This window comes from Girardinichthys multiradiatus, chromosome 18, assembly GCF_021462225.1.
Source record: "Girardinichthys multiradiatus isolate DD_20200921_A chromosome 18, DD_fGirMul_XY1, whole genome shotgun sequence".
Classification (NCBI taxonomy): domain Eukaryota; kingdom Metazoa; phylum Chordata; class Actinopteri; order Cyprinodontiformes; family Goodeidae; genus Girardinichthys; species Girardinichthys multiradiatus.
This window is the reverse complement of record NC_061810.1, coordinates 46,143,993-46,162,823: the sequence shown is the minus strand read 5'-3', so window position 1 is coordinate 46,162,823 and position 18,831 is coordinate 46,143,993. Positions and strand designations below refer to the sequence as shown.

General features: G+C 39.5%; 1 protein-coding gene across 1 annotated transcript in view; it reads left to right on the top strand.

Moving 5' to 3' along the window:
* The window catches only part of galnt17 (polypeptide N-acetylgalactosaminyltransferase 17), a 54,321-nt gene extending 38,294 nt beyond the window's left edge, over nucleotides 1-16,027 (top strand). Inside the window, exons 6-11 of the mRNA XM_047391645.1 lie at nucleotides 1,622-1,739; nucleotides 3,191-3,376; nucleotides 7,039-7,176; nucleotides 7,414-7,509; nucleotides 10,935-11,096; nucleotides 14,196-16,027. Of these exons, the coding sequence (XP_047247601.1) occupies nucleotides 1,622-1,739; nucleotides 3,191-3,376; nucleotides 7,039-7,176; nucleotides 7,414-7,509; nucleotides 10,935-11,096; nucleotides 14,196-14,330 (835 nt within the window). The 3' untranslated portion in view covers nucleotides 14,331-16,027. The remainder of the gene's footprint in view (nucleotides 1-1,621; nucleotides 1,740-3,190; nucleotides 3,377-7,038; nucleotides 7,177-7,413; nucleotides 7,510-10,934; nucleotides 11,097-14,195) is intronic.
* Nucleotides 16,028-18,831: the final 2,804 nt, after the last annotated feature.

The following is an 18,831-nucleotide window of genomic DNA, read 5'->3' as shown; positions in this document are numbered from 1 at the left end:
TAAATAATTAGGTCATTAGGGAGATTTTGTGGGAATTTATTACATGCAAAGTAAGTGATTTGGCCATTTGATTCAGGTGTGTATGACCAGGGACATGTCTAAAAGGTGCAGGACATCCCTGAACTAAACCATCTCATTGTTGCTCATTGTTCAGCAATGTTGTCCTGCTGGAAGGTGAACCTCTTACCCAGTCTCAGTTGTTTTCAGCATCCAACAAATTTTCTTCCAGCATCGCTCTGTATTTAGTGCCATCCATCTTCCCTTAATCTCTGACTTACTTCCTTATCCCTGCTGAATGTTTTAAATTGGGGATGGTGTTTTAAGAATGATGTGCAGTGTTTTGCATATAAGACAGACATGTAAATTTTGTTCTTGTCTCACCTGACCAGAGCAGCTTCTACTATGTTTGCTGTGTTCCCTATATGGCTTCTGGCAAACTGAATGTTAGTTCTTTGGGTTTTCTTTAAATAATGGCTTTCTTCTTGCCACTCATCCATTAACGCCGCAACCACTAGTTGCCTTGTTGACAGATTCTGCCACCTGAGCTGTGGATTTTTGCAGCTCCACCAGAGTTACTGTTAGCCACTTAGCTGCTTCTTTTTTAAATGCTCTCCTTGCCCGACCTGCCAGCTTAGGTGGACGACCATGTCTTGGTAGATCTGCAGCTGTGCTATATTCTTTCTACTTAACTGATGATGAATTGAACAGTGCTTTGTAGGATGTTCGAGCTTAGGATGGTGTTTCAACCTCTGAGGCCTTCACACAACAGCTCCATTGGTAATGAGATTAAATTATACACGTGGATTATATTTGCCAATTTGGTGAGTTCTGATGGCAATAGGTTGCACTGGAATTTATTTAGGGGTATTAGCCTGAAAGAGGCTGAATACTGTACAAATCCTCACCACACTTTTTGTTCCTCTTTACAATAATGTGCTACTTTGTGTTTATTTATCCCATAAAATCCCAATTGAACACATTGAAGTGTGTTGTTGAAACATTAAAAAATCTGAAACAGTTCAAAGTGTAGGAAACTTATCTGATAACCAACTCTATTATTAATATATTTTTTTATATTTTAATTTAATAACGATAGAAAATGGAAACCTCCTCAAAGATACACATTACTACAGTTGTTATTCACAGCATGACATTTTTTGCCAGCAGTCTTACAGGATCCAGTCCATAGGATTGTAGGTCTCATCAGGGGGCAGAATGTGGAGTAAATCACCACAGTGGGAAAATATTTTGCCTTTGCAGCATGTCAAGATTTAATGAGGCTACTTAAGGACTGTAATTATCAGTAGTTTTGCAAATTTCTATATATGTATGTGAAGGAAAAGAAACATCGAGATCAGCAGAACTAAGGATAAAGGAATCTTACCTGTGATTATACCCACACTCTTATGGTAAGTACCCCAACAAATTACATTTGACCAAGAGGTTGGTTGGAAAACTGAGCAATCTCTTTCAGGGTGGCAGAGCATGTGTGAAAACATAACCGGAGAAGCAAATATTTATTCAACAGTGGCTAATTTAACATTTGCAAAGTAATTTTCCTCAATTCAGTATATAAAGTGTCTTTATCACTTGTGTTTCTATGGGAATATGGTCTCCGCAGGACTCCAGCCATGATTGGCTGCTCCTTTGTGGCCAACAGGGACTACTTTGGGGAACTTGGTCTGCTGGACTCGGGCATGGACGTCTATGGAGGGGAGAACATCGAGCTCGGCATCAGGGTCTGTGTGTCACCCAGTTTCCTTTTGTTCTTGAGCACTCTTTACCCCTGCAGGTTTAAATGGAGCATTGGCCGCCATAGCATGGCATCACTGACAAATGAGGCCCCATTAAGGGTCCTGGAGGACCAGTCCTGTGTGTGCAGCTGACAGCAAGCCAATAGCGATAAATAGGTCACATGAAGCGAGAAGGTTTAGGAGTTTGTTTCTGCACATTTCAAGAGATTTAAAATCTGTTTCTGTTGTTTCAGATTATTTTAAACTGAAAAGGATCCATTCCAACTTTACTTAGAAAAGCACTTAAGCACAAAAGAGGCCAAAGTGCTGTACAGATAAAAGAAAATTATAGATAATACAAGTAGAATCAATACAATTCAACATTAATAAAATACTTGGACATAAAAGTATTAAAAGCCCATGAGAAAAAATTTGTTTTTATAAGAGATTTAAAAATGGCCAGGGAGGATGCCTGCCTTATGTACAGCGGCAGATCATTCCAGAGGTTAGGACAGGCTACAGAGAAGGCTCGGTCCCCTCTGAGCTTAGGCTTGGTTCTTGATACTGACAAGAGCAAAAGGTCAGCTGACTTAAAAGAACGAGGTGGCGCGAAGGGTTGTAAATGTTGTAGAGCGGAGTGAGGCCATTTAAACACTTAAAAACAAACAAAGGAAATGTGTCATAAAATGAATGGGCAGCCAGTGCAGTGAACTTAAAACCAGTAAAATGTGCTCAAAGTTGTGTGTGTTTGTTAAAAGACATGAAGCAGCATTTTGCACCGTCTGCAGACGTGTGATTAAAGACCGGCTGACACCAAAAACAAAATGTGTTACAGTAATCCAACCGTGTGGTCACAAAGGCATGGATTACTGTCCAAGTGCTTTTTCGTGAGCATGGACTTTATCTTGGCCAGCCGCCGAAGCCGGAAGAAGCTGGACGTGATGACAGTCTTGTTCCGGCTGCCAAATGTAAGCTGATCGTCCATTTTTAAACCAAGATTTCGGCCAAGACAACCCAGGTCCACACACAAGCCCTTTGATGTGCCACTGAATACCATCATCTCAGTCTTTTTTTCAATAAAAAAATTAAAAACCTAAAGCCATCCAACCATTTAAATCATTAAAATGATTGAGAAGGGGTTCAATTTAGTTTGTGTCACCCTTAAGTAGCAAATAGATTTGGCAATTGTTTGCATAAAAATGGGAAGAGACAGCAAGCTTTCGAAGAATGGATCCAAGTAGGTGCAGACAAAGAGCAAAAAGGGGGCCTAAAATTGAACCCTGAGGAACTCAGTATAAAAGAGGAATTTCAAATTCTGCAACTGAACAGCATATATTACCCTCAAAGCTCTCATTTTCACATGTTGTATAAGGAGAGTAGAAACTTCTGATGAGAGGATAAAATGCAAATCCAGTTGTGGTGAAGCTGTTTATCTATCGGCATGTGTTTACCTGCAGGTGTGGCTGTGTGGTGGTAGCATGGAGGTGCTACCTTGTTCCAGAGTGGCTCACATTGCTAGAATAAAGAAACCCTACCACAGCAACATAGCGTTCCACACCCGGCGTAATGCTCTACGAGTGGCCGAAGTCTGGATGGATGAATACAAGTCCAATGTGTACCTGGCCTGGAACATCCCAATGGAGGTGAGAAATACATTGGACAAAAATCATGATGACGTTTGCTTGCTTACATCGGGCACTTCCGATATTCCTGCTTCTGTGGAAAATCTCAGTCTCAACAACTATTATATTACTGTTAGACAGTTATAGCCACTAGACTAATCTCTTCTTTCAATTACAGAAAAAGGCATCTTAAAAAATATCATATGACTACATTTATTTATTATCAAATTTAATTTAAACTCAAGATCATCTCAAGCCCTCGATCCAGTCAGGTCCTAAGGCCCGCTTTGGGAACATTAATTTGGAGCAATGTCTGTTGTTCTCTATGAACTCTTTAATGAAGACTGCAGGGCCTGCAGACGAGCTGCAATGAACGCCTACTAACGCAGATCTTTCAGCTCTGTGTGTACAACCACCAGAATACATTGAAATACAAAAACATTGGCAGCAATTTAGAAAGCATATCAGTCTGAATAAGAATCGATTTTAGCAGGTTTGAAAACCTAGTTAAAAATAATTATATCAAACAAAAATTCATTTCTACTTTTAGTGTTGAAATGTTCACAAGTAATACCTGTTGTGTTTTCTGACAGTTTAGTAAATGAACATTTAATTTGTTAATTAACAAACCCAGCCAGCTAATCCTCAGTCTTTTTCAAATAAAAATATTGTGGCTGTCTGATGCAGTTTTGCATTTCCCTGCTCGGTACTCCTGAGTTAAGTTCCCCATAGTGACATCACCAGGTGCCGATGACGATTTAGAAGATGTGTGTTCATTGCACATTACAAAATACAATCTTCTATGTTTTTCCAAACCCTCTTAAGTTTTTAGCGAGAGACTTTCCCAAGACACTGGATAACAATGTCTTTCTGCATGGAAGTAGAAATCTTAATTCAAGATTACCAACATGTAATATTCTGATTAGAAAACCCAAAAATGCCTTCATTTTAAAAGCTTACAGAGCCCTACTGTCAGAATAACATCATCACTTTAAAGGACAGTATATGTTCTTGAAATGGCCCTTAAAATACAGTTTATCATTATTAATAGCTTCAGGGTCATAAACATTACATTGTTTTACTATCAGGAATGGTATTTGATGGATAAAAGATTATTTTAGCTCAGTTTAACATCATATTGAAACCTTCTGCAAATGTCAGAGCAGAGAAATCAAATTTCAGAGGGGGTTCATATTGCTACAGTCTTAATCTAAGACAGTATTGTTTTGTCCATGCCGAATCCTCTAAATAATTTGCTTTAATAACAGAAACACACTGTAGTTGTTATTATGCTTCATATTTTGTCTAATAGGGCACCAAAATCTATATATCTGCAACTAAGGATGAACAAAAAATATGTTTTTGAAGAATAATTAGGGTGGGAGACATTGAAGACACCTTGACTCCCAACCACTGTTAACTTAGTGCAGAGATCACAGCTGCATCTTATTAATTAGCACATGGCTAATAAGACGGACGGACGGACAGACAGCCAGATTTTTGACAATCAAGTGTACTTGAATGCACCATAAGCATGCAGCTATTGGGAGACCCCCTCTGGTCGGTACCAGTGTGTTGTCACATCTAATATGCTGCGAGGAGTTTTCAGCTTGACGTTTTAGGCGAGTCATTCAGTTAAGCACAGAAGAAGCTACAAACCCAGTTCCAATTAAGTTGGGACATTGAGTAAAACATAAATAAAAACAGAATACAACGATCCGCAAATCTTGTTCAACCCATATGGAATTGAATACACTACAGAGACAAGATATTTCATGTTCAAACTGATAAACTTTATTGTTTTTTGCAAATATTCACTAATTTTGAACTTGATGCTTTCAACAAAGTCTGAACAGGGTCATGTTTACCACTTTGTTACATCACCTTTCCTTTTAACAACATTCAATAAGCATTTAGGAACTGAGAACTAATTCTTGAAGCTTTGTAGGTCGAATTTTTCCCATTCTTGCTTGATGAACAACCCCAGTTGCTCAACAGTCTACGGTCTCCGTTGTCATATTTTTTCTTCATTATGCGCTACACATTTGAAATGGGAGGCAGGTCTGGACTGCCAGTCTAGTACCAGAACTCTTTCACTACGGTGTTGTAACACCAGCAGAATGTGACTTGGCATTGTCTTGCTGAAATAAGCAGGGGCATCCCTGAAAAAGATGTTGCTTGGATGGCAGCAGATGTTGGTACAAAGCCTGTGTGTACCTTTCAGCATTAATGGTGCCTTCACAGATGTGCCAGTTACCCAGGATGCCATGGGCACTAACACATCCCCATACCATCATAGATGCTAGCTTTTGAACTTTGCTCTGATAACAATCCAGATAGTCCTTTTCCTCTTTGGCCCGGAGGACACAACTTCCATTATTTCCAAAAACACTGTGAAACGTGGACTCGTCATACCATAGACCACTTTTCCACCTTGCATCAGTCCGTCTCAGATGAGCTCAGGCCCAGAGAAGCTGGCGGTGTTTCTGGGTGTTGTTGATATATGGCCTTGGCTTTGCATGGTAGAGTTTTAACTTGTAGATGTGGTAAAGAACTTTGTTAAATGACAATGGTTTTCTAAAGTGTGAAGTGTTCCTGAGCGCACATGGTGATATCTGTTACAAAATGATGTCGGATTTGAATGCAGTGCCTCTTGAGGAATCAAAGGTCATGGGCATTCAACGATGGATTTCGACCTCGCTGCTTACCTGCAGAGATTTCTCCAGATTCTCTGAATCTGTTGATGATATTATGGATTGTAGATGACGAAATCCCTAAATTCATAGTAATTGAGTGAGAAACGTTGTTCTTAATCTGTTGGACTATTTGTTCACACAGTTCTTTACTAATTGGTGAACCTCACCCCAACCTTGCGAATGACGTAGCCTTTCGGGGATGCTCCTTTTATACCCAATCATGACTCTCAGTCTTTTGTTGCCCCAGTCCCAGCTTTTTTGGAATGTTTTGCAAGCATCAAGTTCAAAATGAGTGATTATTTGTAAAAAAATTAAAATAAAATAACATTGAAGTTTATCAGTTTGAACATCTTGTCTTTGTGGTGTATTCAGTCGCATATAGAGGTTGAGCAGCATTTGAAAATCATTGTATTCTGTTTTCATTTACGTTTCACACAACGTCCCAACTTCATTGGAATTAGGGTTGTACATGAATCATTGCTGTTGGAAAAAGGTGGATGCTGACATAAAGTTTTGGTTCAGTCCACCTTTCTTGCTCCATGAGAAACCTTATTGTTCCCAAATAGCAGAGTTTAATGATAGCTGGGAGTCCTTTCTTTCTGTTTTGTTTTGGTATCACTTTTTCAAGTTGCGCTACAGAACATTGCGTTGCATACGTATTTTATTAACATACAAAATGGGTAAATTCATGGCAACACTGAGAATTTTGAGGGGTTTCAGACTTCAGGTTTTTTTTCTATTTTGTAACAGAGAAAACCTGTTATTCAATGTCAAAATAAAGAAAATATAAATTACTTAACTCTTCTTTTATATGTTCATGATAAAAAACTGCTTAAAATAATGCAAAGCTATACATACCACTAATATAACCAGCATTGCCAGCTTCTGTCAAAACAAATTCAGATTGTGACATCCGTACCAGGATTCAGAGAGTTGCTGTGTCAGTATTTTACAGCTTACAAAGCAAAGTCTTGTGTGCTCTCGCAGAACCACGGCATTGATTATGGAGACGTGTCTCAACGGGTCGCGCTGAGGAAAAGTCTGCAGTGTAAGAGCTTCCAGTGGTACCTCGACAATGTTTACCCAGAAATGAGGAGGTACAATAACACGGTGTTCTACGGTGAGGTGAGTTATCAGTCGAACCGACTCGAAGGTGACCTTAAAGGTCAAAGCTTGTACACCTGAAACTTGGTGCATCTACAGACATAGATGACATTTCTCAAGGGAGATTAGAAACGTGCAATAAAATCTTAACCACGAAAGAAACAGATTAGCAAGTTTATGTTCAATACTAAAATCTGATCTTTTTCTATGAAAGCCGTACCGATTTGCTGATAGCTTCTGTGTCATTTTTTATTTCAGATCCGTAACTTCAAAGTGAGCCACTTGTGTATGGATCAGGGTATGAAGGAAAACCACACAGCCACACTTCACCCCTGCCATGGCTGGGGTCCTCAGGTACAACAGACACCATGTACTATAAAAAACTATTACATGGTTTGTTTCCCATCAAATACACACTACTTACCAGTGTGCTCCTGTATGTCTCAGACAAGCTCAGCTGAAACTCTCTCGAAAGAACATTGTGCTATCAGACTAAAAATTTTGGTCTTTCACTTTTTGCAGTAAAGCACTGAGTCAGCAGGTGTCAGCTCATGAGCTGCTTCGGCCCGCTGGGCATCCGGTTTTAGCCTACAGCGAAAAACAGGTGCTCAGGGGAGCAGATCCTTGCAGTTTCCTCTGCGGTTTCCTTACCCTGACACTGATCCTACAGTTTAATTTTATCAGCAAATTTGGATTTACAGTTTATGCTGCAAAACAGGGTTAATCAGCATATTTTAACAGTAATTTATGTTAGAGAGAAAATATGAGTCTCATGGTTCAGATTTAACCCTCCCATATGTCCTGGGTCGGTCCAAAGGGCCCTTACGAGCGATGCATGACTAAAGCATCTCTTTTGTAAGACCTCCTGAAGGAATCTCAATCATAAAAGATTAATGAGTCTTCTCTGAGCCCCTCACTCTAATTGTTAGAGCCACAGAATCTCAGTCATTCAGATGAAGCTCTTTCCAGCTGCTTCTAGGTTCAGGCTCATATTTCTGGTCACCACCCATAGCTTATGAGACTCTCTAGTAAGATGTCAGTTCTCATCTGATTACAAAACCCACTTTGTGCCGCTCAGGGGTCTGGACTCAAGAAGGTCAACATGCAAACATTATCTACCCCCTCCCTGAATGTCCAAAAGAGTTTTGTCCAGGATGGTTATCAACAGAATTGTGACCAAGAGCAGTTATTGGAAAATTCTGCGCCCAGAAATCAGTTGGATCTACAACCATAAATGCAAATAAAGCTTTTACACCTAGTGTGTAGAAAGACCCATTAGATAGCCATTTGTCACTGTGAAGCGTTATCTGTTTAAAAAGCATCAACTGGAAGAGTAACTTTAACAAAAAATCAGAGACTTCATGGTGAATTTTAAGGTAAACTTTGTAAACTGACGTGGTCCTGCTGGCCCCCTCTAGCCAAGACCTACAGCATGCGCTGTGGCGGTTCGCAGCCGAGTGTGAAGCGGCTGGGATGAGGATCAGCTCCTCCAAGTCCGAGGCCATGGTACTCGACCGGAAAAGGGTGGCTTGTCCTCTTCAGGTTGGAGGGGAGTTCCTGCCTCAAGTGGAGGAGTTTAAGTATCTCGGGGTCTTGTTCACGAGTGAGGGAAGAATGGAGCGGGAGATCGACATACGGATCGGTGCAGCTGCCACAGTAATGGGGGCGCTGTGCCGGTCCATTGTGGTGAAGAGAGAGCTGAGCCGAAAAGCAAAGCTCTCAATTTACTGGTCGGTCTACGTTCCTACCCTCACCTATGGCCATGAACTTTGGGTCATGACCGAAAGAACGAGATCACGGATACAAGCGGCTGAAATGAGCTTCCTCCGTAGGGTGGCCGGACACTCCCTTAGAGATAGGGTGAGGAGCTCGGCCATCCGGGAGGAGCTCGGAGTAGAGCCGCTACTCCTCCACATTGAGAGGAGCCAGTTGAGGTGGCTCGGGCATCTATACCGGATGCCTCCTGGACGCCTTCCTCGGGAGGTGTTCCAGGCACGTCCCACCGGGAGGAGGCCCAGGGGACGGCCCAGGACACGCTGGAGGGACTATGTCTCTCGGCTGGCCTGGGAACGCCTTGGGCTCCCCCTGGAGGAGCTGGAGGAGGTGTCTGGAGAGAGGGACGTCTGGGCGTCTCTGCTGAGTCTGCTGCCCCCGCGACCCGGTCCTGGATAAGCGGAAGACGACGAACGAACGAACTTTGTAAACTGTGAAACCTATGTTAGTCTGCAGGTCCGTTCTTGGCAGGTAGCTTTCAAATAAACCTTTAAGTCACTCCTGTGTTAGCTTGACCATGATTCTATATTTCTTGTTATTTTTATTTTATTCACTGAAATAAGAAAGGTGCTTTTTTAATCTCATGTGAAATGTCTATTTATGCATTAGGCTTATTTTTATTGCAAAAGCTGCATATTTTTTTAACTGAGGTGCCAAGATGTCTGAAGTAGGCCAGATTATGTTTGCAGAAACTATTCATAGAGCATGTCATACATTCTGATGGAAGATTTCTGCTCGATTTAGACGCAATAAAAGCATGAAAAGAAATTCACTTTTTGTTGTAGTAGCAGGACCATCATCTTTAGTAGCACGTCTTTACCAGACATGCCAATAAGTGTGGAGAGAAAACTTCAGTAAAATTTTCTTTGGTTTCAGATGGAAAAATCCAAGACTTGTACCAAGGTTAGAAAGCAGGCGTAAACACAATCTGAGCCGTTAAAAGCAGCTTTTCTCACTCTGTTTTCAATGTTTTGATGTCAGTTTGGATTTTTATACAGAAACACTAGAACTTCATTTGTTCAAACCAGCTTTGGTGCTTCCGTGGGTTGGAACACGGTTTTAAGAACAGATTGAAGTTGATAACACTAATTTTCAGGAAAAACCTCTGTGCAGCTACTGTAAACAGAGACTTGTTTTGTTTCTCATTATCCTGTAGAAAAACTACACCTCATTTTCTTTAAAGCACACTAAAATTAGCCTGCATGATGAGGGAAAGTTCCTGTCAGAATTAGTCATGACCCAAAACTTTAAAAGTGTAGCATTATGTTAAATCTTACATTACAGTGCCTTGCAAAGTATTCAAAGTCATTAAAATCTTTCAAATTTTCTCGTTAAAATGTTTAACCAACCAAAAGTAGTAAAAAAATTAGCAATACTCATGAACTAGAAAGACAGTGATAGATGGTTGTCAATTCTTTTTTTATTGATCCCAAAATCTGAAAAGTGTGGCATGCATTTGTATTCAGTTCCCTGAGTCAATACTTTATAGAATTGCAGCTTCAAGTCTTTTTGGTTATTTCTTTTCCAGCTTTGCAAATCTAGACTGACATTTAGAGTAGATAGAGGACATATGTTAACATAATTTTTAAGTCTCACTACCACTTCTCAGTTTGATTTAGGTCTGGACTTTGACTGAGCCATACTAACACATATCTAAACCTTGCCATGGCTGCATGTTTAAGGTCGTTGTCTTGCTGGAAGGTGAGGCTCCGCCCTAACCTCGACCTTTTGCTGCTTCTAACAGCTTTTCTCTCAGTATTACCAAATATTTAGCTCTCACCAACTTCATATCAACTCTGATCAGCTTCCCTGCCCGTGCAGGGCCCATAAAATAATGCTACCACCGGTGTGTTCCAGATGATTTGCAGTATTAGTTTTCCACCACGTTTAGTTTTTTACATATTGGCCATGATGTTCAGTTTGGGTCTTTCTAGAAGGGATTTCCTTCTTCCACGTTTCTATCTCATTTAGACCATTTTCTGTTTGCTGTCTCCTTCTTTGTTCAGTTGGGACGTTACACCAAGGAGGGTCAGCTCTTCCTGGGTCCACTGGGGAGCACCGGCGAGGACACTCGCTGCGTGGTGGACGATCAGATCAGCAGCTTTCCCCAGCTCCTAAACTGTGACAAGTTGACCAACGTCAAGCAGAAGACATGGAACTTCTCTCAGGTGAGAAAGAAGGAAGGAATTGTTTGTATTGATAACAGCTAAGTGGATCCGACCATCAGTGAAAAATACCGGGGTGGCAAAAGAAGCTGAAAGAAATGAAAGGCTTTTGTTTAGAATTGTGTATAAATGTCCACCAATATCTGCTTGTAACATACTTTAGGTGATGTGTGGTACGTCTAAGCTAATTTGACTAATATATTCTATAATTTCTTATTAGAAATCAAAGGTCATTCAGTTTTAACCTAAAATTCTTTTCAGTTTTTTGACTTCTTGGGAGTATATCCAAAATGATGACTATGTTTCAGGGAGGTGGAGGTGATTCTAGCAACTGTTTTGATGTTCAGATGATGCTTATTGTTGCGCTGTCTTGTTTTTTTTACTTGTGGAAGTCTTAAAAATTTGGAATGCTTTTAAAATTTTACTTAATTCTGCAGAATTAAGTTACATTTTGCTCACTTTTGTCTGTAGTAAGGCATCCTCACTCAGGTACCAATTTCAGCTTCATCTCCTGCAGCACGTTTTAGGAAGTTAGACTCCCTGCTGTGGTTCCTTGTTTCCTGTTAAAAATCTTGTTACTGGCATTTAAATCATTTAATGTCCCTAAATGCATTCCCCTTGGAACTAATTATATCTATCCTCTGAACTCCGCTAACTGATCTCAGATAACTAATGGAAAAGGGATCAGGGCCTTCTCTACATAACCTCAATATTATGGCCTTCATTGTTGATTGATGTCCCATCAAATCAATATTACGTAATCTGAAAACCAATTTCAACCACTTTTTTGGTAACATATGATACATGTGGTTATTGCAGTGAACGTCCATCGGATTGAACTTTTCTGGTTTATAAATACGTTAAAGGGTACAAATACGGAACGCTGAAGCACCCTTGTTGCCCTTCAGCTTGTTATTTTCCATTTCCTTCACTATTTTCGGCTCAGTACCTCTCCCACAGCACTGGAAAATCCCCTTGCAAAAAAGACAACAAAATCTGTGTCTTTCTTGGGTATAGCTTGCTGTGAGTTTTTGTAGAAATACACCATGCAGTGTTTGCAACATTCACAAAAACACTGTGAGAAATGTCCCACTAGAGTATAGTGGGATTTTTGCAAGCTGTTTTCCCAGCTGTTTTCAGAGTGTCATAACTCAGCCAGACTTTACAGCACGAATGCCATTCAAACTTTTAACAGATCACAGAAAGTTCATCTGACTGAAGTGGGATTTTGATGCCTTTCATGGGGTTCATACAATCACAATACATTTTTTTTTTTATTTCACCATGAAAGTTAACCTTAGAATATGATGATGTCGCACACTTCATTATGATTCTGTGAGATATTTGGAATAAACTTTAATGACTGTTTATTTCCTCCACATATAAAATGAATACATTAGTCTGTAAGCATTTCCCCTGCTCTCACCCAGTTTGTCTACCATTGTTAAAGGACTTAAGGTTGGGCTGTAAAATCTGCCCAAAGCACAACTTGTTCTCTCAGTTACAGTTCAATACATTCTTACTTTTTTCCATCTGTTTGTTTTTAGGCTGAAATGCTTGTTTCTGTTATTGAATGTCTGTTTAATTAAAACAGGGGATCTGTGGCTCCCCATTGTTCCCCAGAAAAGGCAGGAATAACCATTGCAACCAGTTTCTGGTTCTTACATCAATAAGTCAGCTCTTCTTTCTGATATCAACCCATCATCAAGATATGTTCAAATTACAAATGGTGCTAACAGAAGGAAGTGTAGGTTGGATTTTTAAGCACCACATGTCTAATATGTTTCAATGCATTGCTGGTTGAAAATGCTTCGCTCTAAGCAGGCAATGAGTTTCAATTGCAATGTAGTTTTCGGTGTTTAGATACATTTAAACATGGGTGCACCACAATCAACCTGGATACACGAAATAGGTCTGTATAATGGTGACAAAGAGTTTAAATACAACAGTGAAAATGTAACCTGATACTATTGAGTATCTTCATTTTTTTTCAGTGGCCTAGAAAGGCTTAATGCCAAAATAATGCTTCTGCATCACCTCACTAAACATTCCCCATTGTAGAAACACAATTTGATCACCTGATGAGCCAGGCTCCCTCAGAATTTAGCATTGCAGCTTTTACACAACTGCGACTCTAATATTGCAGCAATGCCCCAGTGATCATTAATTTATCTCTCGCTATGCTGTGCAAAGGCTTCACTTCCCTCGGGATGCTTCATGCTTGAAATTAAAGGTGAAACTGACTGAGGAACATTCTCTTTAATTTGGCCAGTAATTATCTGATCACTTGGAATGTTTATTCCCTGACAGTCAGTCAGGGAATAAAAGTCAGGGACAATTGATCCTAAAATACTAAAAAACCCAAAAAAATAAAATAAAATTTCTACTGCTGATGGCAAATGTAACATACTAGGTCCTGACACAGTTGAACACTGAATACCAAACCACTGGTCTCAATACAGGAGCACATCAAGCATGACTTAAGACGACTTGATGTTCCACATAATCATCTTTATTTCCTCATGTTCCATCACGACCAAGGAAAAATTTGCTTCTTAAAATGTCAGCATGCATAGCGAAAAAGGAAATATTACAGCAGCCTGAGCAAGAAGCATGTCTCATCATCATGACTCTTCTTGTGCAGGTGTACATTACAGTTGTGTGTCATCTTTATGGTGTGTTCAAGGGGCATTTTCCTATTCAGACGTACACTGATGTATGGAGACACAGGAGAGAGTTCTGCTACTGAGGGCTAATGATGTTGGTTTGGTGTCACAGCTTTTCGTTATGTTTGCACTGAGTTGTCGCAGAGATAGTTGCAAACCTTTTGTTGCATAGATCACGTTTTACATTGAATTAAACTTAAAAAAAATCTTGCAGGTTGTTTTTTTTAAGCTGTTGGACTGTATTGCTAACTGTGTGTGTGACTTTTATATTTGTAACTAGAAATTTAACCACCAATTAATATACACCCTGCAAATATTAAGTGAGAGGCTTCTGTCGACATTAAACCTGGCCACATGTATCATCCTGTCACAGTCACATGTGGTCCCAGAGCCATCTGTAAAACCCGTCTAATATGTTACCCTTCCTGCCGCGCAGAATGACTCGATCATAAACCGAGCCACAGGACGATGTCTAGAGGTGGTGCCAGCCAACGTTTACTTCGGCCACCTGCTGGTCCTGCAGCCCTGCTCTGGTCAGAGGTGGACCATCAAGAACACCATAAAGCAATAGCCAACTGAGTGTGCCAGTTTTACTGGGCTGTGATAGGCTCAGAGTGGTCACCTGACCTAAGTCTGGCACAGGGACAAACAATGGGACAACGAGACTCCTCTTCTGCAAAACTTAGAAAGAAATTCTTTATTAAAGACTCTGGGTGCCATAGGGATTATATGGCTGGGAATTATTTTTTATAAAACAAAGAAAAAGACAAATTAAGCATGAGGACTGTTTTTGTCTGATTTATTTTGACTTAATGTGTTGTTTAAATCCTGTGTGTGCTACTACTCTACAGTGCTTTGAAGTTCAATACTTGAGATTGATTCAACCAAAAATATATTACAGGAAAAGCAAATGTCTTGAGCCATCCTTCATTTCCTTATACTATGTTTCCAAGAAGCCTGTGAAATTCCTGTATTCCTGTATCATCTTAAAGTGGTCTCAATGAACAGCTCTCTGAAGATCTTTCAAACGTTTCCTTCCAACTTTGGCTGGCTTTCCTCTCATTTAAGTCTAGTGACTAACAGTTTTCAAAGTTTTCTTTAGCTGAGTCACTTCATAATAAGCAAAACAACAAATATGGCTCAATTTAATGGGTAAAAACAATATTTTAGCACCAACCAAATGATTTCTAAAACAGTTATTAGGTGTAAACTTCAGTTTCCTAATTGAAAGATGATGATATGTCTCTACATTTGTTTTAAACCTAACGTTTTTTGTCTGTATAAACATTTCTACTAAGCATACAGTGTGCAAAATGCTGCCATCATCAGGAACAAGCATGTGTCAAAAAGTGAGCAAAAATGTCCAAAGAAAACCTTTGAAAGACCTCCAGGAAGACTGGAGAAATACTGTCCACAATCACTTGAAGAGATAACAAAGTAGTCCTACTGCTTTGAAAAAAAATAAAGAAATTTGGGATGGTTTAAAACTGTTGCACAGCACTGTATGGCTTATTTAGAGGTAATTTAAACATTTCTATTGTCAAAATCTGAATCTCTGCAATATTCCATTCCTAGTTATGTCATGTCCTGTAAGGTGTAAAAAAAGTGATGCCTTTAATTTCAGTGACATGCTCTGTTCAGAATGTAGTTAGTTTTTTTTAAGGCATCATCAGTTGTTCCAGATTATAGTGTAATATACATAAAACAGACGAGAGCCCATTTGTGACAAGCATAAAATTGAAACAAATCGAATCATAATCATAAATAAGCATAAAGATATCTTTACTTTATGGCTTTCAAAAGTCTAATCCCTGTAAATATTTATAATTTGAATAATGAGGCACAGAAAGTGTTTTAACAGCTGTAAAAAAAAACAAAAAACTGAATTACCAATAGGGCTAAAGAGATAAGTCATGGTTCCGAATGCCATGCACTTTCAGTCATTTTGACTGGAAGCTTCCTGCAGCAACAGATACAGTTAAGCATGGTTGTAGGAACTTCATGCATATGGAAATAAAGTAAAGTTTATTTGTCCTATCACCTGCTGGGTGCCGTAACTAACGAAGCACTTTTCTCAGACACAGAACCACTGACTATGGAAGGAAGATTGATTTACAAACGGAAAAGTGTCCAAATGTATCAATTGCTGACGTTCTGAAGGCTGAATTGTTTAAAGAAGTGTGTGATGTCATATATTCAATTAATTCTGTGTTATTGGTTTGATTTTTGCGCCTGAGATTGTCTTCCAATAAACAAACGGTTTCCTGGTTTGTGTGTGGCTGTTCTTTCAGGAAATGTTTAACTCTTATTCTCATAGTAGAAAATTAGATTTGTGATACTGTTTTTAAATGTGTTGTAAAATTAAACTAATTATAGATACCTTTCAATTAACTGAAATTCTCAGCTTCCCCTTAACTGTAGCAGTAAGATGTCCTATCACCATTAACATCTTGAAAAGTACAGTAAATAAATCCCCTGGTGGAAAATAACAAGCTCATTAGATAAACTCCGAGGTCTAAACAGTTGCTGCTGATCTGGTGATTGATATGTTAGCTGAGCCTGGCGGTTTTAACTCCACATAGTAACAGACACATTGTTGGGCTGAAGAGCAGCACCAGATTTAACTGTCTTTTATGAAATTGTAGATTGCTAATATCTGCTAACATAGCATTGCATCCAACTCCCAGTGAACATTGTGTTTTTTGTTAAAAATACATCTAAACAACGTCTAAATTGTCTATCGACGCCATTTTGAACATGAATATACAGAGCCTTGTGAAAGTATTCGGCCCCCTTGAACTTTTCAACCTCTTGCCACATTTCAGGCTTCAAACATAAAGATATAAAATTCAAATTTTATGTGAAGAATCAACAACAAGTGGGACACAATCGTGAAGTGGAATGAAATTTATTGGATGTGTCAAACTTTTTTAACAAATAAAAAACTGAAAAGTGGGGAGTTCAATATTATTCGGCCCCCTTGCGTTAATACTTTGTAGCACCACCCTTTGCTGGAATTACAGCTGCAAGTCTCTTGGGGTTTGTCTCTATCAGTTTTGCACATTGAGAGACTGAAATTCTTGCCCATTCTTCCTTGAAAAACAGCTTGAGCTCAGTGAGGTTGGATGGAGAGCGTTCGTGAACAGCAGTCTTTGCTCTTTCCACAGATTCTGGATTGGATTCAGGTCTGGACTTTGACTTGGCCATTCCAACACCTGGATACGTTTATTTGTGAACCATTATATTATAGATTTGGCTTTATGTTTTAGATCATTGTCTTGTTGGAAGATAAATCTCCGTCCCAGTCTCAGGTCTCTTGCAGACTCTAACAGGTTTTCTTCCAGAATGGTCCTGTATTTGGCTCCATCCATCTTCCCATCAATTTTGACCATCTTCCCTGTCCCTGCTGACGAAAAGCAGGCCCAAACCATGATGCTGCCACCACCATGTTTGACAGTGGGGATGGTGTGTTCAGGGTGATGAGCTGTGTTGCTTTTACGCCAAACATATCGTTTTTCATTGTGGCCAAACAGTTTGATTTTGGTTTCATCTGACCAGAGCACCTTCTTCCACGTGTTTGTTGTGTCTCCCAGGTGGCTTGTTGCAAACTTTAAACAAGACTTTTTATGGATATCTTTGAGAAATGGCTTTCTTCTGGCCACTCTTCCATAAAGACCAGATTTGTGCAGTGTACGACTGATTGTTGTCCTATGGACAGACTCTCCCACCTCAGCTGTAGATCTCTGCAGTTCATCCAGAGTGATCATGGACCTCTTGGCTGCATCTCTGATCAGTCTTCTCCTTGTTCGAGATGAAAGTTTAGAGGGACGGCCGGGTCTTGGTAGATTTGCAATGGTCTGATACTCCTTCCATTTCAATATGATTGCTTGCACAGTGCTCCTTGGGATGTTTAAAGCTTGGGAAATCTTTTTGTATCCAAATCCAGCTTTAAACTTCTCCACAACAGTATCTCAGACCTGCCTGGTGTGTTCCTTGGTCTTCATGATGCTCTCTGCGCTTTGAACAGAACCCTGAGACTATCACAGAGCAGGTGCATTTATACGGAGACTTGATTACACACAGGTGGATTCTATTTATCATCATCAGTCCTTTGGGACAACATTGGATCATTCAGAGATCCTCACTGAACTTCTGGAGTGAGTTTGCTGCACTGAAAGTAAAGGGGCAGAATAATATTGCACGCCCCACTTTTCAGTTTATTATTTGTTAAAGTTTGACACATCCAATAAATTTCATTCCACTTCACAATTGTGTCCCACTTGTTGATTCTTCACAAAAAATTAGAATTTTATATCTTTATGTTGGAAGCGTGAAATGTGGCAAGAGGCTGAAAAGTTGAAGGGGGCCGAATACTTTCGCAAGGGACTGTAACATGGTGTGTATTTGGTAGATGTTTATTAGAAGTTTAAGTGTAAACCTGCTTTAGCTGAGACTGAGAAGTATTAAAAAGAGCATACAAATGGGCTTACAAATCAATAACACAGGACCCTTACTGGTTGAGCTACAAGATGGAACACCAACACCAGCACAAATAATATATTAGTCCAGGTATGTGAATATGTTCCAGTCATTACTGTGTTGTTGTAGGAGTGAATTAAAGATTTGTTTTTCACAAACACAAATTTAAACTTTGCTTATAATCTGCCTTTGATATATAAGGTCAGCATCATCGTTTTATGAGCAACTTGGCAACAGAGGTGCTGCTGCCTTATAATAATGAAGCAGTTCGAGTTGGAGATTATAACTGTTGCTGTACATCTGACATCATTAATTTAGTAAAATGACCTGAAATTAATCTCTGGTGACCCAGAAAGTGTCTTTTTAGTCCCTACAGCACAAATATTTATGGGTGATGTTTGCAGGTGTGAAGACATTACAAATAAATAACTATCCTAGCATGATTGCTACTATTCTCACAATGTTTACCTTTCAAAAAACAAATGATGTTTTCCTGTAATATAATAATATGCTGTTATATCACAACTGAAAAACGGACAGAAGTCTTTATGTCTGAATCAAGCAAGGCTGTTTTTGAGTTCTGGTTTACGTTT